The sequence below is a fragment of the Dipteris shenzhenensis genome, chromosome 23 (genome assembly GCF_047967505.1).
Source record: "Dipteris shenzhenensis isolate YYH24624 ecotype China chromosome 23, Dip_SZ_1.0, whole genome shotgun sequence".
Lineage (NCBI taxonomy): Eukaryota > Viridiplantae > Streptophyta > Polypodiopsida > Gleicheniales > Dipteridaceae > Dipteris > Dipteris shenzhenensis.
Genome location: NC_141618.1, coordinates 6,034,644 through 6,060,797, shown reverse-complemented (window position 1 = coordinate 6,060,797; position 26,154 = coordinate 6,034,644). Strand labels below are relative to the sequence as shown.

The 26,154-nt window shown below is 47.5% G+C and overlaps 1 protein-coding gene across 1 annotated transcript in view; it reads right to left on the bottom strand.

The window, feature by feature from the left end:
* Nucleotides 1-25,658, bottom strand: part of LOC147886916 (uncharacterized) — a 379,240-nt gene extending 353,582 nt beyond the window's left edge. The window contains exon 1 of the mRNA XM_087394075.1: nt 25,434-25,658. Coding sequence (XP_087250201.1) covers nt 25,434-25,658 — 225 coding nt within the window. The remainder of the gene's footprint in view (nt 1-25,433) is intronic.
* Between the last annotated feature and the right edge of the window lie 496 nt (nt 25,659-26,154).

The window sequence follows — 26,154 nt, the reverse complement described above, 5'->3', positions numbered from 1 at the left end:
AGTCCCACTGTGCCCATCCGCCGATGTGTGTCCTCTGTCCTAGCATCCTACCATCAACGTCTCTGACCTCCGAGTGCCAGAGAATAGGTTCTCTCTCTAACTCCTCTCTGCAGAAAGGGTTGGCCCGGATGAGTCCTCCTGACACCCTACAACACACCATGATCAAGCTCCTCAAGAAGGGGGATCTTCTCCCTATGAGCGGTGCCTCTAAGAAAATCCACCTCTAGGACTGCTGCCACTATCCATCTGGTGGGGAGGTGTTTCTGAGAAGTCCCCTCTATTGGAGGAGCCAAGGCGGCTCAATGCCACGTGTGAGCCCCCGAAGCAGTGGCTTGCTTAATCTGCATCTCCGAGTCTATAATCCTCTAACCACCCCAAGCCTGTTGAAGGATCACTGTCTGCCAAGCCACTCTAGCCCTGGTGTTCCGCATGCCATCCATTGTGCACCAGTCTTCTGAGCTGTCTCATGCAGCCCCTGTGGAAGCACCAACAAGATGCGATGTACCAGGATAGCTTCTTTCCTTGTTGGTCCTTCCAACAAGCTCCTCCTTGCGCAACCCTGGACCTCTCCCAGCTCACCTCCCTGTTTTCTCATGTGAAGATAGCTGTCTCACAGAAGCTCTACTACTCACAGAGCACCTACGTCGTCATGGTCCTCCAGGACCTCACGAAAATAGTCATAGTGATGCCCATCCTCCTCCAAACACTCATCTTCACGACCCCCAAACTTCAGAAGCTCTCCCCTTCCAAGCGAGCTACGCCCCCTCTTCCTGATGGAGCTTTCCCGTCTACTCATTTGTCTCCTGGCAACTCTTCTTCTCTGAGCTCTCGACCACCCTGTGTAGGACAAACGACCCTCATTGTCTGAGACCCTCCCTCATTGCGTCGGAGCTCACCTCCTCCTGTAATGTGAGCCCATGAACTTCCTCCTCAAAGCTCACGAGGTTCCAGTCTCCTCTTGTGCTTCAGCTTGCGTAATAATGAGGCTCTCTGCCAGCCCAGGTCTCCACAGTTTTTTCTCTAGTAGCGATGCCTTCATCCATGCTCTAGAGTTCACGAAGCTCTCAATTCTTCCAATGGTCCTCCAGCTGACGGCTGTCTCCTCGCCCTTCAGATTCTTCACCATTCATCAATCCAAGATCTCCTTCTCATCGTGGTGACCCCTAAACCCACAAGCGCAATCCCCTTCTCCCTCCTGGCCTGCAGTCGACGCCACCATCAACCCACGACAACTCTACCCCCAAGCTCCTCTGAGGGATCCTCTGCTCCTCCTCTGTTGCCCATCTCCCCCTCTGCAAATACTCAGTAGCTCCTTCTTTACGTGATCATCCTCCGTGTGCCCACAAACTCCTTCCCAAATTCTCCTGCAAGCTGTCATCTCCATCTTCATCCAGCTCGTCGACTTGCCTTTCCTTCTCTACGTAGCCACATGCATGCTTTTCTTAAAATTAGCCACGTCACCTTTGCTTTTTTACCACTCTCCCACTCTCTCCTTCAGACTTTATACCATGGGTGGTAGTGCCTATATTCCAACCTTAGGCACCACCAATGCACATAACCTTCAAGCAAGCGTTTGATGCTTGATTTCCCATAGACTATCACACAACCATGAAGCCAATCCTGACACACTGGAAGCAAGGCATTCTCAACAAAAAAACTCATGCTTTCATGCACATATGGCATAGGACAACCATGAAGAACACATGTCATTCCTCAGCAAAACACCATCACACTCTGATACCATGCTCTGGATTGCCTGCTGCAACTACACTGCACTTCATCACTTCCCAAAAGTCCCCGTAGAAGTGTCTACAGTCTCGAGAAAATATATCATCAGTGTGGAGTCCTCTATGAGGGTGTCCATAACTCAAAGCCACCACCAACTAGCTATGTACATAGCTATGCACTCACCCATCAACATGCAACAAGTGAAAAACATTTTTTCATTTTTATCCACACATTTGTAGCAACCCCTTCTCTTCTGCTGTGACATTCATGTCTAGCAGCTAAAGAAAAACATCAGCAAACCACCTGGATCAAAAACAAAGAAAGCTTGTACTCTATGCCTCTACCCTTCTTTTCCCGGATCAAAAGCAAAACTTTGAACCCTCCATTGCCAGATATGCATAATCTACCATCCCCCTGGATCAAAAGGAATCAACAATACACCAAATCGATATAGCCACCAGCTCCTTCCATATACCCACATCTTCACTAAGCCTCCAGGATCCCATAGCTTATCTTGCCAAGATATCACACAAGTCCACTGGCTATTAGCCATCACACTTGTATCATGAGTCTTTCTCATCTTCACATGAGCCACATCTTTTGAGGTCACTACCTCACACATAGATCTCACGGGCACAACCAGCTCATAATCTGTGATTAGGGACTTCTCAACATACCCTATTGCCTCAACCTTGTAAGCTGCAAAACTTAATCCATCACATGAATTATCAAGATCATCGAGAAGCAAACAAACATCCTTCCCACCTGTGGAATGCTCAAACATATCAGCACACTCTTTGCTATGCATCAAGTCTTCACTGACATCTTCACTCTCTGAACAATCATGAGAAGTATATATTTTCTTGTCATTACCAACCATACATGCAAAATCCATGAGGGTATCATCAAGTAAAGCATCTAGCTGATCATCAACCACACTATCACTATCATCCAACTCAACATGCATACTGGTGTTTACATTCTTTTTCGAAGAGATTGCTAACATATCATCCAGTGCATCATCAAGAACACAATCCAGCTCATCATCTGAATCACCATCATCCTGTAAACACTGAATCTTAACCTCATCATCCACATCAAAGTTTGCATGCACACAATCAACACTTGCTAACTGCAGGTCTTTTACTTTATTAGAAATAGCCACATCAGCTTCATCACTATCAGACATGATTGAGCTCTCATCTTCACTGCTAGTTTCACTTCTGTCTTCCTCACTTGTTGAATCTGAAATCTCAGTTCCTTTGGTATGCACAATCACAGTGTCAACCACAAACTGATTGCATTCAGCCATATACTCCTTCCAAGCCTTGTCTTCAAGTGGCTGCATATCTGCTGCAACATGACCAGCCATCATATGCACATCATCACACAACACAGGAGCATGATCATCATCTACCACTACACACATAGACTTATCCTTAGCTGCCTTTAATGGGCTCTCAACATTTCTACCATCTATGGCAGCAACCCCTTCTCTCGGGCTCTCCTGTGCCACCTCACACAGAACTAGTTGAGCAACACCCTCCTCCATAGCAACTGATAAGCCTCCATTCATAAGTGTAATGATTTCCAGCTCCCTTACATCATCAACATCCGGTTTCTTCAACAGTGAAGACAATCGACTCTCTTCCTTTGATAAGATGCTCTCTTCCTTTGTCTCACTCTGTCTCTTCATCTGTGACTGTCTCCTCAGGTTCCTCTTCCAATTCTAGCCTACAGTTCATATTGCACTGCATGGGTACAGACATAATCTCTAGTATGGTCTCCATTCTGATCAAACTAATTGCCTTTCCTTTCCCTTTATCCTCCCATTTCACACCACTAGTACAAAGCTGATTTAGACCTTTCACCTCCATACTGTAGTCATTTGGTCTATCATTTGTTCTCTGCTGCACAGGCTAGACATCTCCCCCTGCCCTAGCTGGCTTATCACAGTGAGGGCTGATATGTCCCCACTCCCCACAATTCTAGCATTGGACATTGCTCATATAACTTGATACTCTCCTTGAACCAGCTGAACTTCCTTCTCCTCCAGCCATAACTTCTTTCCTATTATTCTGACCTCTACCTCTTCCTACAGTCTCCATCAAATTTAGGCTGAGTGTTTTCATCAGCTCCATAGCTTCATGCAAATCCTTTTTCAGGGAATCATCCTGCACAGGAACAAACACTGGCTCTCTCTCTGCATATGCCTTGATAATTTCTGGGCTTCTAATCAGATTCTTAGGCTTTTCTTGCATGCCAAGCTGCCTCAACTTCTTGACTTTCTGCTCCTTCTCCCTAGCCACTCTGACTGCATCCTCAAACTATCAATATTCCTCATCATCTACCATTACACACACAGACTTATCCTTAGCTGCCTTTAATGGGCTCTCAACATTTCTGCCATCTATGGCAGCAACCCCTTCTCTCGGGCTCTCCTCTGCCACCTCGCACAGAACTAGTTGAGCAACACCCTCCTCCATAGCAACTGACAAGCCTCCATTCATAAGTGTAATGATTTCCAGCTCCCTTACATCATCAACATCCAGTTTCTTCAACAGTGAAGACAATTGACTCTCTTCCTCTGATAAGATGCTCTCTTCCTCTGTCTCACTCTCTGTCTCTTCGTCTGTGACTGTCTCCTCAGGTTCCTCTTCCAATTCTAGCCTACAGTTCATATTGCACTGCATGGGTACAGACATAATCTCTGGTATGGTCTCCATTCTGATCAGACTAATTGCCTTTCCTTTCCCTTTATCCTCCCATTTCACACCACTGGTACAGAGCTGATTTAGACCTTTCACCTCCATACTGTAGTCATTTGGTCTATCATTTGTTCTCTGCTGCACAGGATAGACATCTCCCCCTGCCCTAGCTGGCTTATCACAGTGAGGGCTGATATGTCCCCACTCCCCACAAATCCAGCATTGGACATTGCTCATATAACATGATACTCTCCTTGCACCAGCTGAACTTCCTTCTTCTCCAGCCATAACTTCTTTCCTGTTATTCTGACCTCTACCTCTTCCTGCAGTCTCCATCAAATTTGGGCTGAGTGTTTTCATCAGCTCCACAGCTTCATGCAAATCCTTTTTTAGGGAATCATCCTGCACAGGAACAGACACTGGCTCTCTCTCTGCATATGCCTTGATCATTTCTGGGCTTCTAATCAGATTCTTAGGCTCTTCTTGCATGCCAAGCTGCCTCAACTTCTTGACTTTCCACTCCTTCTCCCTGACCACTCTGACTGCATCCTCAAAACTATCAATATTCCTCAGCTCCACCTTCAAACGGAGTGAAGGCTTCAAGCCTGAAATAAAGCGGTCTCTCTTAATCATCTGAGGAGGTACCTCCGGAACAAGAGCTTCACACCAAAGACTCCATAATCTCCCAAACTAAATTAAGTACTGGTCAACCTCCTGCTCCTCCTCCTGTCTAACTTTGCACAGCTCTTTCCATACTTCATTAGGGCTCCTGGATTGTGCAAACCGTGCAAGAAAAGCTGCTCTCACCACTGTATACTCCGGATTTTGCTGCTGAGGATAAGCAGTTTTGAAGGCAGAAACTTGAGTCTGCAGCCATGCTTTTGCATCTCCCTGCAAGCAATAATTCATGATCTGAAACCAAATCTCAGGGGTTGCCCTATCTTTCATAAGTGCTGTAAATTCCATCTTTTCCAAGAACCTCACTGCGTTCTCATATGGCATCCCCTAAAACTTCGGAAAGTCCTCTGCCATCTCTCTCAGCTCTTCAACACTACAACTGGCTGCACAACTTCACACTTGTAAACTGAAGTGCACAGTCCTCCGTGGAGGCACCAAAACGTGGATGGACAAAAGCAGTAGAGCCTAATTCGCCTTCACAGCCACCCTCATCTACGTTTAAAACAACTGAACACCACCATCAGAAGGCAAAAGGCATTCATTGAAACTCCTTGACTCTACACACCTCCAGATACAGACTCATACTCTAACCACATTTTCTCCCAAATCAAACAACCTAGCAACCCAGTGGGTTATGCAGCTCAACACAAGCTCTCCTACTGACTCGACTTCCCTCAATAACTCACAAGCATTCATATTCATGATGCATCCATTCTCGCAATTCACAAGGCAACCACCCACATAGTGACCACGGTCAGAGATCTTATTATATCTTCCCCAAGATCACCAACAAGCACTAGAAATGATGTAATCCGCCATCTCTTGGAGATTCTCAAAGCCAAGGTCTCCTCAGTAACACTGAGTTCTTGCCTGGCCAAAGCTTCTGTGCTCTTAGCATTAGAGTATTTGTGTGCATTCTATGACTAGCCAGCCACAAGCATGCTGCTCCACCTATGTTATCTTCTTCCTTTATGAGGACTACCTTATAGCTTCACAGCTCAACACCTCATGGAGCTCATGTACCTCATTCCAAAATCCACCCAGCCGGCAAAATGACGTTGCCTCTCGCCATGTCCCAAAGCTCTGGCCTCCAAGCAATGGTCGACCTCCCAGCCGGATTCCACTTCCTCTCCTCCTTAGTAGAGATCCCCCTCTGTTGCGTACCCTCCACAACCAAAGGCCTCTTCTTCGCTCATATATTCTCGGCCTTCGTCTCGAACCATGCAGCCCCTCTCCTTTTCGTGATGATCTCCCTTCCAAAGCTCTCCTTTCGCTGCCCGTTTGCCCACGTAACCTCCTTTGTCGTCAAGCCTCAGCACCCATAGCTTCTTTCCCTGTTGGTCCTTCCAACAAGCTCCTCCTTGCACAACCCTGGACCTCTCCCAGCTCACCTCCCTGTTTTCTCATGTAAAGATAGCTGTCTCAGAGCAGCTCTGCTGCTCGTAGAGCACCTACGTCGTCATGGTCCTGCAGGACTTCACGAAAATAGTCATAGCGACGCCCATCCTCCTCCAAACACTCATCTTTGTGACCCCCGAACTTCAAAAGATCTCCCCTTCAACAGAGTTGCTGCCTCTCTATTGTCCACCAACTCCAACACTCCTTAGTAGAGACCCTCATCCAAGCAAGCTACGCCCCCGCTTCCTGATGGAGCTTTCCTGTCTACTCATTTGTCTCCTGGCAACTCTTCTTATCTGAGCTCCCGGCCCAGATCCGACCATCCTGTGTAGGACAAACGACCCTCGTCGTCTAAGACCCTCCCTCATTGCGTCGGAGCTCACCTCCTCCTGTAATGTGAGCCCATGAACTTCCTCCTCAAAGCTCACGAGGTTCCAGTCTCCTCTTGCGCTTCAGCTTGCGTAATAATAAGGCTCCCTGCCAGCCCAGGTCTCCACAGTTTTTTCTCTAGTAGCGACGCCTTCATCCATGCTCCAGAGTTCACAAAGCTCTCAATTCTTCCAATGGTCCTCCAGCTCACGGCTGTCTCCTTGCCCTTCAGAGCCTTCACCATCCATCAGTCCGAGATCTCCTTCTCATTGTGGCGACCCCTAAACCCACAAGCACAATCCCCTTCTCCCTCCTGGCCTGCAGTCGACGCCACCATCAACCCACGATGACTCTACCCCCAAGCTCCTCTAAGGGATCCTCTGCTCCTCCTCTGTTGCGCATCTCCCCCTCTGCAAATACTTTGTAGCTCCTTCTTCACATGATCATCCTCCGTGTGCCCACGAACTCCTTCCCGAATCCTCCTGCAAGCTGTCATCCAGCTTGTCGACTTGCCTTTCCTTCTCTACGTAGCCACATGCATGCTTTTCTTAAAATTAGCCACGTCACCTTTGCTTTTTTACCACTCTCCCACTCTCTCCTTCAAACTTTATACCATGGGTGTTAGTGCCTATATTCCAACCTTGGCACCACCAATGCACATAACCTTCAAGCAAGCGTTTGATGCTTGATTTCCCATAGACTATCACACAACCATGAAGCCAATCCTGACACACTGGAAGCAAGGCATTCTCAACAAAAAAACTCATGCTTTCATGCACATATGGCATAGGACAACCATGAAGAACACATGTCATTCCTCAGCAAAACACCATCACACTCTGATACCATGCTCTGGATTGCCTGCTGCAACTACACTGCACTTCATCACTTCCCAAAAGTCCCCGTAGAAGTGTCTACCGTCTCGAGAAAATATATCATCAGTGTGGAGTCCTCTATGAGGGTGTCCATAACTCAAAGCCACCACCAACTAGCTATGTACATAGCTATGCACTCACCCATCAACATGCAACAAGTGAAAAACATTTTTTCATTTTTATCCACACACCGTCTCAAGTTTCACCAACTAACCCCTCCACAAACAACGTTGTGTCATCTGCAAACTCTAAGTCCAGCAACTTATCCTCCTATCGAATCAGGAGCCTCATGCCTAAAAGACCAGCGGCCTGAGAGCATAGAAAATAACCCATGGCCTCCACCATGAAGACGAAGAGGGAGGGGGCAAGAGGGAAACCCTGTCGTCGAGGATCGAATGGAATAAAGGGAATGCCTCCCCTGTGTGGCAGCCAGTGGTCACCTAGCTGAAACTCCATGGATCCATCGCTCGGAAAAACCCAGTCTCCTCATTGCACCCTCAAGGAAGGACCACTCCACTTTGTCATACGTCTTCAAAAATCCAAGAGAATGGTAGTGAGAGGATGAGTCTCCTCTCTAACCCAATCCACTACCTCCCAAAAGGTGGAAATGTTATCCATGATGCTATGTTCTTGGACAAAACTAGTCTGTGTGTCGTGAATGATATATGAAAGTTGGGGTCTCGCCACCGCAAACTCAAGACCTTGGCCAAGATCTTGTTTGTGGTGTCGAGTAGATAATCGGTCTCCAATGTCAAATGTCCGTCCTGTCTCCCCCTTCAGGAGCAAACAAATTCTTGACAGTATACGACTAAGCGATACGATTCAAGTTTTGTGAGCAATGAACTGGCTATCGAATGGTTCAATAAATGGTATGTCGATTTAGGTGACAAAGATGTGGACAAATATAATCCAACAGCAACTCAGAGACTGTGGGAGAGAACCTTTGTCAACAAAGATCTCCTAGGAGGCCCGTAGGAGCAGATGTGGATATGCTCCCAGAAAAAACGAAAGAAAGTCAGAGTCATACCATCCTCCCCTTGGCACTTTTGAGGGGGAAGGGCCTTGAGGGCCTCCCAGAGCTCCTCCTCCGTGAAGGGGGCCTCTAAACATCTGCTCAAGTCTGGAGAAACCATTGCTGGAACCTGCTCCCACACTGCCTCTCTGGCCACAAGGGAAGCTAGGGTGTCCTCCTCTGTCTGAAACATTTGCATGTAGAAGTCCGTAGTCATCTATAGAATCTATTGGGGATCCATATGGACCTAACCAAATGCATCACTCAACCGTTGCACCTGCGTGTCTGGTGAACGTGGCCCAGTGACCTGGACGAACTGTCGTGTCATCCTGTCCCCCTATTGCACCCATTTGGCCTGGTAAGATTGGTATGAGAACTCAGCCCTTGGCACCTTCATATCCGGCAAGGTCAGCCTCGCAGCCTCATATCTCTTGCTGAACCACGGCGACCTAGGGTCCTGCACTCTGAGGCGCTCTATGTAGGCCAAGTCCCTCTACAAGGCTCTCTCCATCTCCTATAGGGCAAGCCTCCTCCTACGTGCCTACTACTCCAGCTCTGTGCTACTCCTCTAAACTGCCTCTGGTCCTCTCTCTGCTGCTGTCAAATTGCTACAATAGAGTGTTGGACCTCCGCTTCTTGCTGTAGCAAGTTGTTTGGGATGGGAATCCCCTTCTGGGGGATATCCAGACAGGGCTGCTCTAGGTGAAGAATAATAGAAGAGTGATCTGACATCGTGGTACCTGCTAATATGCCAATGGGTCCCCCTCTGTGCCCAGTCCCCAACATAGAAACGGTCAAGGCGCTCCATTGTCTCCTCTGCCCCAAAGGAAAATTGTAGGCTGCCTAGAGTCCTAGTAAACCTTGCCTTCTGCCAGGGGTCTCGACCACTAATCAGAAACCAAAACTGCTCCCAGGTACTCTCTGCTGATGGCATCTCAGAGAACGAGGTCCTTCCTTGTTTATCCTCCTCAAACTCTAGAGTATTGAAGTCGCCTCCTACTATCCATGAGTCAACATCTGGGAGACACTATGCCATGAGTCTCCAAAAGGCTGGCTGATGTTGTCTACATGCTGGTGCGCGTACATTTAGGACTCTTGTCTTGAGACCTCCTGCTAGAAGGCCCATCCACATAGCTCGCCATGGTCAAAGACCTCAATAGTAGCCACTGCTCGGAGGCTGAGATACAAACCCCCACTGCTCCTGCTGACTGCTGGGGACTAGACCTCGGGCCCCCTACCGGGGAGGAGGTGGTTTCGACATATCATTTCTAGGAGGAGTTGGCTCCCTCTCTTTGCAAAGGGATCAATAGAAATTAGAGAGCTTTGAGGAAACTACCGAACAACCCTCTTTTCTTTAAACAAAATTTCAGCCTAAGGAAAAATGGCCAAATCTTAGGCAAAGGAAGGAATCGAGTACTTAATATCCACCGCTGTGAACATATGCTCTTGGATCAGGAGGAGGTCAACCGACCTACCTACCAATGCCCGCTGCAACTCCTGGGAAAGAATCATGTACTAAGGGCATGATCGCGGTGTCCATGCACGTTCCAACTCACCACCATCCAACTCATGAGGAATATGTCAAAGGGAACAACGCTCACGTATGTGTGGGAGCTTGATATAAGAATCGAGAATTCTGCCCTTTAGAAGGGGGCTTGGAGGGAGTAGTCTGTGTCTGTGCGCCTACGGACCATATTGGCCATCGGCTCTATGCCCACCTCCGAGCCCACTGTATCATGAAGGAGAAATTTGCCACCACGAATGCCTCTACACACTCCTGGAGCGTCCAACGCTGCCATGTTGGATGAACCTTGGCTTCCTGTGGCAGCCGGATCGCTCCTACTGCCAATCCTGATCCCGGTCTCTCTGGCATGCAACCAAGCTAGAAGAAAGCAAACGAACCACATGTCCAGCCCATACAGCCCCATCCACTTTCCATCATGAGGGACAACTGCTCCTCTATCATGTCATCAAGCATCTCCGGTGTCCATCTCTCCTCTCCTGTGGACACAAACTCCATATCCTAGAAAGGATGTGTGCGGGATCCGATCACACTGAAAGAGCCCCCCTTTTGGGGCTACACAATCAAAACTATCAAATCGAGAAGACAGAGGATAGGCGTTTGGAATTGCTAGGTAGTTCCAAGGTCCCAAGCGCCAGAACTCCCGCAGCATCATTTTCGGGTCCGAGCCCTGCGAGTGAGTCTTGCTACCCCCTGACTCTTGATGTGACACCGTGATCCTCTGTTGGGGGGCTCTTGCCTGCTGCACTCAGAGAGGGATTGGGGTAGGGGTCGGGCCCTTGCCCTTGCCATGGGGGTGAGGGCTAGGAGGGGTACTAGAGGAGGAAGGGGTGCACTACTCTGTTGTAGAAGGAGGATGAGGGTGATGAAGTCAGGGCGTGCTGGAGGAGGAGGAGGGCGAAGAGGGGGCGACGGGGAGGGGAGGGGGGAAGAATCCAAGGGGCAACGGGGAGGGGAGGGGGGAAGAATCTAGGGGAAGGGAAGGCAGGTGGAAGCTCTAGTGATGAGGAAGGTGCCTGCATCTGTGTCAAGGATTGATGGCACTACCTCACCTCCTCCAACTCTTGAAAGGGTCTCTTTGGAGCAGTGTTTGACACTTGTATCTCCAGACCTTGAGGATGAGGTGTAGACTGCGTGTTTGCATGCTCGGCTCTCATAGGGTCTTGTACTGAAGCAAGAACCCTTTCTACCTACGGTGGGAGGGGAACCCGTGGGTGAGTTTGCTGTTGTCTGCTCCACGTGAGGGAAGGAAGATGACTCGCTCTTTCACCTTGCGTCTGCTGGCTCTCTGTCTCTTATTATTTCGGGTCCGTTTGCTCAATTTTTTCTTACTTTTAATCGGGCTTCACCAAGGTGTATGTAACTTCTGTTGGTGTTGTCTGGGAGTGCGTTGGTACCTCTCCTCCTGCGTCTCTCGTCATTGTTGACTCTGTCAAACCGTGAGGGAAGTGAGGGAGGTCGTGCCTGCCCTCTAGGGCAGTCACGAGCTAGGTGCCCCAGCTATCGACAACAAAGGCATTGCCCAGGAAGCCCAAAGATCTCCACCCTCTATTAGTCTCGAGAAGAATCATGTCCAAGAGAGCCTCCCGGTGCTTGATTAATTAGCCTCAGCTTGGGGACCCCATCATCTACTACTACTGAAGCTGCCGTAACCTGATGGGGACTCCAACACTGTACCAAAAGTCCCCCCTATAGAAGGAAGGATGGACTTGTACTCTCTCGGGGAGCAAGACTCAACCTACTATCGTCGAACCGAGAGAGCCGAAGAAGAGTCATGCATTTGCACCACCCAGTAGATCATTTTCAAGGACATCTTCAGAGCAAGCCACTATGGGTGTGAATGATTGAATTCAAGATGCCCATATTTTTGAAGTTACTGTTGAATTAGATTCATGTTTGTTTGTTGTGGACTATTGTTATCAAGGTATGAGGACATAGATCAACTCTTATCCATAGAGAAGTTCCAAATGGATCATGATCCATTGAAAAATGAAAAAGATGATCAAGCGGATGTTAGAAAAATGAAATCTCACCAAAGGGAATCAAACTTCATTCACTATGTGTACTTCACAACCATAGATGTGCATGTGCAAGCAACAAAAGAAAGTGTGTCCAAGACAAATATGGAAGCAACACTTATATATTTCCATCTGTCCCACAAACTAGACACAATACAAAAGTAGATGTGGAGTCTCACCAAACTGTGGTCCTCCGATATTACTAAAATGTCCTCCTACTATCTGCCTGGCACTTTTTTCCAAAACTGCTATGCTCATATACGCCCGTATGACTCATGTCAAAGAGGTGGACCAAAGCCTACGCGACAGGAGTATCTTCCCCTTCGAAGTGTTTTCAAAGAAAAGTCGTTTTTTGAGCTTTTCCCTGTTCCGTTCGATGACATAAACTCCATATTGACTTGTAGAGGCAACTATTGCTTGCTTTTGATGTCCACTTCACTTCAGGAGCTTGGAAACACCTTCATTCTTGAATCTGGGATCATTTCATTGGATCTCTGACTCACTGTGTCAGTTCCTACGTTTTTCTGCCCGGGTGTTGGAACTCAAGCTTGGAGCAACCATTTGCAGATCTGTCAGTTCCGGTGGACTCAGGAGGTCCTAAAACTTCTATGTTGCTCATCATTCACACTCTAGTGGAGTTTACAAACAGTTCTGTTTCCAAAAACGTTTTTCAGTCCCTGTGTTGGACCCAGTGATTGAGACCACGGTTTCCAAAACCATCTGTCCCATTGCGTTTCGGTCGCCCAAAAACCCCTACCTGTCAGTTCTTGCACGATTCGGTGGAGTATTTTCAGAGTTATAGATCTCTGTGTATTCGATTTCGTCTCTCTGTTATGCATTTTTCATTCTAAGGTTTTGAAACCTTAGATTTATGCCACATGGCAGTGGACCCATCCAGCCTTGTACCACCCTTTTATAGATGGGGATTGGATTTTTTTGGACCCATCTCCCCAACCACTCGAAGAGGGAATAAGTACGCCTTGGTTGCTACAGACTATGGCACCAAGTGGGTGGAGGCTAAGGCACGAAGGTAGTGAAGACATGCACCGCTCGAGTCGTGGCCACATTTTTGTATGATCAAATCATCTCTAGGTTTGGATGAGAGAGAATTCTTGGCTTATATTTTCTCAAATGGTTGTTATAAATATAAAAAATGAAAAAAAAGAGAGACGTACAAATGTATCATTAGATCACCCCAATACATATCACTTTTGAAAATCAATTTGCTTTCATAGAAAAATAATCTAGCATTTCACTTGAATAGTACAAGTAAATCGAAAATGTGTGGATTAAATTTATTTTATTATCTTCAACATATATAAATTGGTTTTGAATTGTAAATTTTGCTTTATTAGGCTCTTCATCTATTGTGGTCACATTCTTAGAGTGCAATACTCAATCAAAATGATTTATCATTACATTATCCAGGTAAGGCCCTTCTTCACATATATACCTCTCGCTTAAAACAAAGTCCACTTTCTCTCATAAGTTTTATCCAAAGTGATATTTGAAGTTTTCCATGGAAATATTTTCAGCTTACACTAATATTAGTCTATTTTATCTCATAAGTTGTATTCAAAGTGATATACATTTGCAGTTTTTCATCTCCCCATCTTGGTCATTTTCCATTCCTCCTCCCTCTACCATCTTGGCTTGTTTCCATTCGGTCTCTTTCCATTCCTCCTCTGTCTCCCATGTTGGTCTATTTCCATTCATCCTCATGTACGTTAATGCTTTGTGACACACTCAAACCTATATCTTTTGTTTGGCAGAGATCAAAAGGCAATGACAAGGTTGTATAAGTTTTCCTCTTCTATTTTCTTGAAATCCTAAGGTTTTATAAGCCTGGGAGAAATCCTATCTGATGCAAAAAACAAGGCTCTCCTATGAGTGGGTGCCTGTTCCAGAAAGATTGCCTTATGTGACTTTGCCGAGGGTTTGGAGGGCGAGTAGTCCATGTCTGTACGTCAACGTACTAAGGTGGTGGACACTGGCTCAATGCCAATCTTCTGTGCCTACTTCATCATGAAGGAGACTTTCACCCCGAACAACTCTGCACACTTCTGGAGTGGCCAGTAGTATGCTTGATAAATGGTCAACCTTTGCCTCAAGCGGCAATCTAATAACTCCTACCACCAAACCACACATCAGCTTCTCTTGCGTGGAGCCCAGCTGAAAATTCACCTCCACACCATGGGTGTGCCAAAGGTCCAGCCCCATCCACTCGTCCATCATGTGTGAAATCTGATCTCCCATAATAGCATCAAACCCGACTGGGGACCACTTCTCCAACCCTATGGATGCGAACTGGAATCTCCAAACTAGGTGTGTCTGGGAGCCTACTACGCTGATCGAACCCCCTTTCTAGGGCTGCAAGACCACAAGCGTTACCTCCAAGGGTAGCGGGTAAGAGTCCAGAATCTCCAGGTAATTTCAGGGTCCCAATCTCCAGAAGTCCCGCGGTAAGGGATGCCAAGGCTGAATATTGGGAGCTGATGACCGGGAGGCCAAGCCCCTTCCCTTTGGCTCCCTCCCTGACTGGACCAGATGCTACGGTGAGGAAGCGGAAGGGGACGTCGTCTTACCCTTGCCTGCTGACAAGGGTGTCGAGGCAGGGGAGGGGTGGGAGGCTGAAGAGCCTACTGAGGAGGTGGAGGGGGGGGCGGAGGGGGAAGGGGGAGGGAGGGAGGCGGAGGGAGGGGGGAGGGTGACCATAGCAGGAAGGGCGAGGGGGAAGGGAGGGGGCAGGGGGAAACTAGGAGAAAGGGGGGGGAGTGGAGAGGGAGCAGGATCTGCAAGGGGAGGGGGGCGGGGGGGAGTAGGGGCAGCAACCACAGGCCCTCATGCTAATCAGGCTCTCCACGGCTCTGGACTCGCTCCTCCTCAGCTACTAATGGGCTAACGTCCATAGTAGCTTCCGCCATCACAGCATCAGTAGCTCTTGGGGCTCGCTGTTGATGCAAGGGTGAGTGCAGGCACTGAACCTCCATAACGCTTGGTTTGGCAAGAGGGACTCTATGGTAGTACCCTTGAATCCCACAGCCGTTAAGGTTCTTCTTTCCCCAGCTAACAAGCAATAGGTACAGGAGGCAATTCAGCCCCTCCAGGACAAGGCAATCGTTGGGCAGAATTGTGGACCTCACTCCTACAAGGAGACAAGTGCGAGAGTGACCACATCCAAGAGGTCACCATCTATGGGAAGAGGCGTATTCCTCATCCAGCTGAGCTGCCTCGACACTCGTGGAGTAGAGCCCCATCCTCCTTGGCCTGCATCTGGTGTATCTCTTTCCTTGGTACCATGGCTTTATAGTGGAGGACATGGACATGACACACCATGGTTCCCCGTTTTCCGGTTACGCTCCGCTTCCTAGGACTCTCACAGGAGTACGGAGCCATCCTCCCCTCCATTGTTCAAGCGTTTGGCACCGTGCTCGAGTCTACGCCAGATTCGGCCGCTTTCGTGCTAGCAGATGATGGAGTCCCCGGGATCAGTTGAGAGCCCAGAGTCCCTCCCAGAGTTGATTCTCCTAGAGACCCTCGAAGGGGGCACACTTCGCTAGCGAGTGGAGATTTCTGGGTTACCACGACAGTGTCTTCGTTGCAGAGAGATGGGTCACCTAGCCAGAGATTGCCCCCGCAACAAAGGCCAAGCCCCTTCCCCCCCCCCCCCCGCAGAGCAAGTAGAGTTAGCAGCCAGCACCCCCTCCAGATAGGAGCAGAAGAAGTCTCAGACCCCTGGATGACCCCCTCAGAAGGGGACTGGACCCAGGTTAAAAAGAAAAAGAAACCAAGCAAATAGGCCCGCAAACGTCGTAGGCAGAGGGCTAGACCTAGAGAGAGAGAGAGACATGGCTTTTCGAGAGGCACTTGAGGAGCAAGAGCCCTGATGTGGAGATCTACCTCCCCCAGCAGGACGGGCCACTGCCCAGCCAGAGGATCCTCACCACCAGGATTTTCTTTTGCCTAAACAAGCACAAATGCTCCCACTGCAGGGAGGAAGAAGATAAAAAGGGGGGGGGGGGGTTGAGGCGCAAAGATGTCAGAGGAGGAGGCGGAGACGAGGCGAGGCGGGGAGCGGACCAGGGCAGGCTGAGGGAAGGACGAAGAAGGCAAGGAAGGAGGCGGAAAAAGGAAGAAGGGCGGCGGGGGATGGCGGGGAAGAGGAGGTGAAGAGACGGGGGGAGAGAGGTGGAGAGGGCGGGGGGGAGGCAAGGAAGGCGAGAAGGCAGTGGGGGGGTAGCAAAAGGAGCCGGGGGGATGAAGGAAGGCGGAACAGGGGATGGCAACGAGAGGAAGGAGAGAAGGCGGGGAAGGTGGAAGAAGTGGCAGGGGGGGGAAGAGCAGGCAGGGGAGAGGAGGCAGGGCGGAGGGGAAGGGGAGAAGAGCCGGCAGAGGAGAGGAGGGAGGTGGAGGAGATGGCAGAAGGGGGCCAAGGAGCGTGTAGCAGAGAAGGTGGAGGTGACGGGGGGGAGGCAAGACGGCGGGGGGAGGCAGAGGAGGAGGGTGGGGGTCAGGGCAGAGATGGCGGGTCAGCCTGTGGTGCGAGCTAAGAACCATCCAATTTGGCATGGTAGGTGAAGAGTGTAGAAGGGTGGAGAAGAAGAATTGAAAGCAAATGATAGTAATTATAGAGGTGGACACAAGGGTGAGAAGGAGAGAGATTTTATTTTTTTTGCAAAGAAAGGAAACTTCTATTAATGCTTGAGAATCCCCATACAAATCAGCAACCAAAATTGGGCTGATGATGGTAAGTACAAAGAAAAAACTCTGGCTGACTGGCCTACCGGCAATCCCAGCTAGGGATTTGTCTGGGACAGGGGCTAACAGCCATGATGTGGCCTGTACATCTAGCAGATGTCTCCCACCGAAAATGTGCCTTCAAGCCAAGCCTTGCAGAAACACTCCCACCGCTCGGTGGTCCCTCGTGAGTCCAGCACACCCCGCTCCCAACAAGCGCACAAAGTGAAGTGATGTCCTACCAAATGGCCACTAGTGTAGCCGCCGCCAATGGAACTTGTTGCCCTCCCATCCCTTGGCTGCAACGGGCGACCCAGATGTTACAATTCCACCACTTTAATGCACTGCAGGCTAGTAGAGTCGAGCGGATTGTTCGATTCTCGCGTCGCAGCAGGTGTCACAGCAAAGGGGGTTACCAAAGCATGTTTCTGGAGAATTGCCTACTCTAGGATAACGGGGTTTGGTCAAACTACTCGTAAGCATCGGCCACCCCCCTCACTTTAAATGTTTTTACTTGAATGGAGTGTTGCTTGGGATAAGGTTGACCCCAAAACGCCTATTCGAGGCCTATCCACCAGAGAATAGCCCATATTTGCCCATGAAGGGCACGAGCTACTTGCTATGAGGGTGCCACACGAATAATTAGTTTGTGCCATTTAATATCGGGGGTTTGCAGCAGTAAGATAATCCGCTCCAACCAATCGTCCTTCAAGGAGTATATCAGGTCCCTCAGGGTAATTGACATCGGCCACCACAGCACCTCAAAGTCCATTCCGAGGGGTAACCTAACGCCCTTAGCGGAGGTTCCACCCCGTAGTAACTGGTAATAATTATGACATCCCCCCAGTGGGCCTTCAAAGCTATCTCATCAAACCGATTGATTGCATAAGGATACCTCTAGGCGCCTACTTTAATTTTTGGGGTGGATATTGATAGTCCACCACAACTGTCTTCTGGTCTACATTCATGGGGTCAATGGGTGCTAAGAGGACTACCTCCTGACCCCTTTTGACGAGCTCTAACATATATTTTTATTGCCCTTCTCTTTTGCAGTTTTCTAGCCACATGAAGATGAGCAAGCAAACGAGAAGTACTAGACAGATCACCCCGTAATATGGCTGGAGAGCAGCTCAAACGGGGTCAGGCAAGCCTAGAGTCTTACAGGTAAAGGGGATCCACCTGATGCACTTGCCACGGCTTTTCCTTGGGACAACAGTTTATCCCACCAAGATTCAAATAGATTAGGCAGCCCGGCTATTACCGTGGCCACCCACACCCGGTACACGTGATCCTGCAGCCTTATACTCCTAGTGCTGCTCTTGCGGCTCATATTTAATGACCCCGCCACTCCCTTGCCGCTCCTCTTGAGCAGTCCTGCCACTCCCCCGCCGCTCAAATTTAGCGATTCCACCACCTATAACGTTGACTTGGGTTAAATCCACAACCTCACTGGTAGGATTAAGGTAATCCAAACAGGTAGGTGAGGAAGGTCTGGGATCCTCAGGTGAATGAAAGGTATATGTAGGGTAGGGACAGGGAGGGGTTTTATCATTAGCCAAAGAAGGGGAGGATTTCTCACTGGCTGAATCAGGGAACTTCAAAGTGGTAGTTGCAGGAGATACCTGGTTGGATAAGCAATTTAAAAATGTGCACTTATTCTTGAAAGAGGCTCTCCTATCTGGAGACCTTTCCAGAAGAGGGGGGGAGTTTTGTTGTTGTGTAGAAGAGGAGGGCAAGTTATCCAAAGTTCTGCAAACTGAAGGTTCGGCAAGCTCCACGCGAGGGAGGCGTCCCTCAACGTCTATGGAGTCGGTGTACGTGGGGTTGGGTGGGAAGAGGGCATAACCCAAGTTGAGCGGAGGGATGGCCTCCCATCCCTCTACCCGTGGTCTGGCTTGCTTTCGTTCTCCTTGCTTAACAGCTAATCCACCAAACGGTCCATAAATTTTTTATCTTGCATACAAAGGTCTCCCCCCTCCCTCCAAATGTCATAGGATAGTGTTATTTAAAGTAACGGGCCAAAGTTTGCAGATCTGGGTTTCTCACATGCAGGGTGGAGTGAACTCCCCTTCACATATGTATGGCAGCAGCCCTCTCCAATATTAGCGACTTTTACCATTTGGTTGCTAGTACTAGGAAATGTGAGATTCTTAGACTAGAGATGGGTGTTCGCCAGCAGCTGGTAGCCTTGCAGAGGGAAGAGCAGAATAGGCCCCAAGATGCTTGGATTTAGGAGCGCCTTGCTGCAGCAAGGGCTCATAAGTAGATATTGTTGGATTAGAGAGCAGAGTATGCCTTTCATGCACGAGAGTCCTTCTGGATCCAGATGGGAGGTAGATTCAATAAGCATTTCTTCTCTATTCATGACTCAGGCATAGTAAAGAGAGTGTTTCTCAGCTCATTGACTCAGACGGAGTATTGTAGTCAGATCTAGATGCCATCATGCACATAGCTACAGATTTTTGTGCCTCCCTTCTCTCAACAGATCCTGGTAGCGAGGCCACAGATGATGCTAGACATGCCCTATGGCAGTGTATTCCTATGTTGGTGAAACCGTATATGAGAGTCTCTCTTGATGCACCTTTCACCAACATAGAGTTCAAGACTGTGCTTCTTACCCTTCATAAGGGAAAGTACCCAGGTTTAGATGGGCTTACACCCTCTTTTTTCCTGACCTTTTGGGATATGGTTGGGGATCACATCACCTCAGCCCTGCAGGGTGTTCGGGACTCTGGTGAGATGCCTGACTCACTTACAAAGGGTCTCATGCATTTAATCCCAAAAGGGGGGTGCAGAAATTTATTGCCACTATGGAGATCTATCACTCTATTGGGCACTTGCTACAAAATCCTGAGGAAATCAATCGGCTTGCAGCTGCATCCCATACTTCCAGATTTCATTCAAAATACCGAGATGGGATTTGTTCATAATACCCAGATTTCATTCATAACATCCAGACGGGATTTGTTCATGGCAGAAGCATTTTTTATAATATATTCTCTTTTTAGGAAGTTTTTGAGTCAGCCACACAGAGCGGACAAAAGCTAGCCATTCTACTCATGGACTTTGGAAAGTCTATGATAGGGTAGATTGGGATTTCTTGGAGGGCACCCTTCATCATTTTGGATTTTCAAATGCATGGATCAGAGGGGTTTCAGCCTTGTACATATCAGTTCACAGCCAGGTGCTTATTAGAGGGGTTAGGGGAGACAAATTTCTGATTTCTAGATCAATCTGTCAGGGATGCCCTCTTGGCATTTTTATTTTCCTATTTGTGGTTGAGGCTATGAGCATTTTTCTTAGATCTAGAGCTGACATTCTTATGCTTAGACTACCACTCAGATAGGAGGAATTCATGAATTGTGAGCTAGCAGATGACACTGCTATTTTCTGGGAGGCATCTTCTCAAACTCTCACTTCTTTCAGGACAGCCTTGGATTTGTATTGTAGCAGGTGCTCACATTAATTGGAACAAGTCCAATGGATTTTGGAACAGTGACAATGACACCCCGGACTGGGGGGCTGATTTAGGCTTCACTCGGGCTCAGAGTGGTGTGTCAATACTCCCTTCAGAGCTTCTCATGTTTCAGTGGACACCTCTTGGAAGATTTTGGCTAGCATTTCCTCTTGGCATATTTGGAGAGCCAAATGTACTGAGGCCTTGGATGGCACCCAGATACACCCATTACAGGTGTTCACGGGTATTTGGTCTGACACAGTTCACACTTTGATAGCCATATGGGCTAGCATGCATGGCCCTTCACGGGCAGCCTCTTCTAGAAGGACTATATTTCTTCAAGTTTGGAGAGGTTCTCCCTTTTTCTCGGAGGTTTCTACCGGATTGAGATGGCACTATCAGCCTCAATCCTTTCTTTTTGGCTCTTGAGCTTTTCGTGCATTGCATGATGTATCCCGTATGGAACTTGCTCTAACGGTTTTTCTTTAATACTTAATAGAAGTCTCTTTTTGCCCAAAAAAAAAAAGAGTGGTGTGTCAGTAGCTAGGATGCCAGGTTGGTATGGGTATCTCTTCTTTACAGGAGTTTGCTCCAGTGTTGGAGAGCATTAGGAGGAAACTTCTTTTCTGGAGTTCAGCTAGACCTTGCATCCAAGGTGGTGGTGGTTAACCAGGTTTTGTTGGCCATGGATTAGTATGTTTGCTCTTGTTGGTGCAGCTCCAAGGATTGCATCACTCAGCTCATAAGAGGCCTATAAGGAATTTTTTATGGAGTGGGCTAGATGGCACAACAGACACTATTGCCAGGGTGGCTTGGGAGACCTTGATCCTTCCACACAGGAGGGGGGTCTCAACATCATAGAACCCAGACTTGCAATGCAAGGCCTTGGTTCACAAGTTTGTGGTTAGAGGATTTACGCCTGAGGATGAGCCGTGGACAAAAAAATCTATTCATTACATTCAGACCTGCAGCCCCTCCTTAGGTGGAGATTTGTTGGACAACACCATATGGGTTTTCACTTCAGCCCCTGTCTCAGATCTCCTTCTTCCCCGCTTATGGTCACTATTCTGAAAGCTTGGGCCAGCCTCATAAATACCCTTCGGAGAGTTCCTCCCTCCTCTCTCGAAGAAATTGACAGGCAACCTATACGTGAAATGAAAGTATACTTGATGAGCATGGTAGGCAGCTTGGTTTGTCTCATTATATGCAGTGGTCCAAGTGGGAGAGAGTCCTACTGCCTCTGTAGGTTCTTAGAAAGCCTTCAAAATGCTTCCAGAAGAAATTGGTCAGTCACCTCAAAGGAAGTGCAAGGAGGATACTTCAAATAGATGCAGCCTTACCCCATGATTAGGTGTATACAGATGATAGGTCCATGGTTTGTTCACAGTGGATGGGGGCTTTTTCGAGGACATGTATTCCTCTTTAGGTCATTGCTTTCTTGGGAGCACAAGAGGATGCCTTGGTCTATGTACACTCACGTGGCACGCTGTATGTTTCTTCAGATGATATTCTTTTGGACATGCCTTTTCAGCCTGTCAGGATCATAGGCTATGTGGAACAATACAAGGACTCTACGTGGCAGATAGATCCAAGCCCTCGTCTTTCTCTCTCTCGGGTTCATCAAGGTTGGGGCTCTATAGAGGAGTCCCCATAAAGTATCTGTAGTGGGACCCCAAAGAGTGGGAATGGATTGTTGCAGGGAACCAAGAGAAGAGTCTCCCTTTTTTTGGTTACACGGTCAATAATGCCAAGAGATTGCAGATTAGTTGTAGAGGTTGGAGACCTTCCAAAGCCCCTCATTGGGAGAGCTATCAAGTTTCCACTGATTTGTAGAGAGTCTTTTGGAGGAGGCTCTGGAAATCCTGAAGAAATAGAAAGATCACTTTATTTTTTTGGCTTTCTATTCATGGAGGGATTGCAATGAATAGGTGGAGGTCTAGACTCCATTTGTCCTAGGCGCTCGTCTGCGGAGGAGTCGGTTCATCATTGCTTATGGGATTGCAGGCATGCAAGAGTCATATGGACAAGGATTGCCAAGATCCTCAGTCCTTTTTTTCCCTCTTGTTTCTTCATGACTTGGAGACCATTGGCTTGGCTTTCTTTGTCAGGACCTCAGATCTTCTATGAGTAGCAGGATGCTTCTTGGGCCATCTCCATTTAACGACACCTAGTCGAGCCTTGCTCTCTGGAGGACGTGCCTATCTCTCGCTATAGACCAATACACACTGATGTGGATTCTTCTTGGGAGATACTGGCTAGTATTACTGCGTGGCAGATTTGGAGGGCCCGATGCACATAGGTCTTAGATAAATTACAGGTCCACCCTTCTCACACCCTAGCCACTATTTGGGCTGATACCATTCACACACTAATGGCCAATCGAGTGAGCATGCAAGGTCCTCCTGGGCAGCCTTTTCCAAAAGGGATATATTCCTTAGGGAATGGAGGGGTTCCCCATTTTGTCCAGAGACTACAGCAAGGTTGAGGTTGCATTTTCAGCCTCAACCTTGGTTTCTTTCCAACTCATTCTGAGTATTTTTTAGTCTTCTAGAGTGCTTTTTATCCTCATGCCCAGCATGATGTATTTCAGCTTTGAGCTTGCTCACACAGGTTTATTTGATACTTGATAGAAGTCTTTTTCATGGGAAAAAAAACACAAAAGAACCCAATCTTCTTTAAACACTAGTTCATAGCGATGACGACCAGCTGCCTTCTTTTGCTTTACCTAAGCCTTTTGGAGAGCTTGCTTCACAATCTGATACATCCATGCTTTCAACATACTTATCAGCCTCAAAAATCTTATCCTTAGTATGCAAGATAGGCAGGACCTTTCTCCCAGCTTCCACTATTTCAAATGGAGCTTTTCCGGTGGAAGTATGCATGCTATTGTAAAGAAACTCCACTAAGGGCAAATACTGCTCCCACTGTGACTCATGCTCAAACACATAAGATTTCAGCAAGTCAAGTATAGTGGAATTAGCCTCTTTGAGCTGCCTATCTGTCTGAGGATGAAAAGAAGATGAAAACTACCATGTAGTGCCCATATCCTCAAAGAACCCTCTCCAAAACAGACTCCTCATGCGCGGATCTTTGTCACTCATGATAGACTGAGGCATCCCATGATATTTGAAGATGTTTTGCGCATGAACAATCTTGCCACGTGATCCGCTATAATTTTCTTCCTCACCAGAATGAAATGTGCCTGCTTGCTGAGCTGGCATATGATAGTCCAAAGGCCATTATTCCTCATAGGTGTCCTAGGAAGATCAAATGCAATATCCATGGCAATGCTCTCCCATGGTCTATCCAAGATTGGCAATGGCTACAACAATTGTGTCTTTTGCCGGTCAAACTTGACCTTTTGGTAGATGATGGATGTTTTGACAAAGGCATCCACATCCTGTCTCAAAGCTGGCCAATAGAAAAATTGCTCTACTACCTTCACCGTGGCATCAATGCCTCTATGCCCTGTATACGGTGCAGCATGAATTTCTATCATAACCTTTGACTTCATCTGCTTTGTGACACAAAGGCGACCATGCATCATAAGAAAGCCATCTTTGATATTATAATGGTCAAGCCATCTATGAGAGTATAATGGTCATGCCACTGATTATTAGAAAGCTGGTCATAAATCCTTGAGAAATCCTCATCTTGAGCATACTGGTCCTTCATTGCATCCAACTCACTGTGGTAAGGAATGGTTATTGCGGAAACCTAAGGTTTCCTTGACAATGTATCGGCCACTACGTTCTCTTTACCCTCCACGTGCACTATTTGAAAGTGAAACATGGATAAGAAATTAGCCCAATGCATATACTTCTTTGATAACTTCGTCTGAGTGAGGAAATATCTCAAAGACTGATGATCTGTTTGCACTGTGAAACCAGCCCCAAGTAAATAGTGCTTCCATGTAGCAAGGGCATAAATTACAGCTAGCAATTCCTTCTCATAAATGCCCAGATGTCTTTCATCATCCTGCAAAATCCTACTCTCATGGGTCACCACCATCCATCTGGCATAATGACCACTCCAAGTCCATTCTTTCCATATGCATCTGGTTGGACAACAAAAGCTTTTCGGAGATCTGGTAGGATTACTGGACCCAAAGTAATATTTTCCTTTAGCACTCAAATGCTGCAATCTGATTTACAGCCCATATGAAAGATGATCCCTTCTTCTGCATCGCATAGAGAGGTGAAGCGATTTCAGAAAAACTGCATATGAACCACATGTAGTACAAGCATAAGCCCAAAAAGCTTCATACTTCATGCAAATTTTTCAACTATGGCCAATTGCAAATTGCTTCAATCTTAGCGGGATCCATGCACACTCCACCCTTAGAGACAATGTGTCCCAAGAAGTGAATCTCAGGCATAAAGAATTCACTCTTCTTTGCATTTATGATCAGCCTGTGTTTGCTGAGTTCTACAAATACTATTGCCAGATGCTTCTTGTGATCTACCTCATCTTTTGAGTGCACAATCATGTCATCAAAGAAATTTCCCACAAAAGATTTGTGCTCCTGGAAAATTCTGTCCATCATCGGTTAGAGGTGGCAGGAGCATTCGTAAGCCCAAATGGCATAACCAAGAAACCATGCAACCCAAAGCTGGTCCTGATGGCTGTCTTGGACACATCCTTTGGACGAATGCATATCTGGAGATACCCACTCTTAAGATCTTTGCGGCAGAAGATAGCTGACCCCTCGAATCTATCCAAGCTATCATCTATTCTTGGAATGGGCAACCTATTTTTTATGGTTATCTTGTTTAGTGCACGATAATCAATGCACACATTCTCCATGAACAATCATTCTTCTGTATAAACAGAACTGGTTAGTAGTAAGGGGATGAACTAGGCTGAATCAGCCCCTTCTCTAAAATATCCCTCGCCTGGCTCATGATCTCTTCTTGCTGAGCTGCACTCACCCTATAAGGTGGCCTGTTTGGTGGACTACTGCCTGGCACTATATCAATCCCATGATTCTCAGGCCTCTCAGGTGGAAGTTCCCCTGGCAATGAGTCAAAAAACCACTCTCCAAACTGATTAAGAAAATATGTCCACTCTTTATCCAGCTTAGAGATTACAAATTGTGGATCATCAAACTTAGTATCCTCTGCAAGAACTAAATATGCATAAATATGATGTTTCATTACTGAACATATAACTGAAGCAAATACAACAAGGACTGACTCTCCCTTAGGTTTGACATCCAATACATGTTTCTTCCCTCTATGCTCCACCAAGGCATACCCAGCAAAACTAGACAGCCCTCAAGAGGTATTATATAAAATTCATCGCCGTCCACAAAGCTCTGAATGTGCAAGCGGATCTTTCCAATGATATGGGTGACCGGAGTGCTAAATCCAAGACAAGCCAAGCCTGCCTCGCTCATAGGCCTCATCTCCTCTACACAGATTCCAAGTTTTCCTGCCAACTTCGGAGATAATCAAGTTTGTACAAGCCCCAATGTCGTAGGCCTTGTGGAGAATGGAGAAGAGGCCTAGATGGGGATTAAGTAGGTGAGTGCCATGTGGCAAAAGAAGGAATTATCCCACATATGAAGGTTCGTGGAGAAGTCTTGGGGAAGGGGCTATACTTGATTTGAAGAAGACTTGTGTTTTGGAAAAGGGGGAGATCTTCATTCTT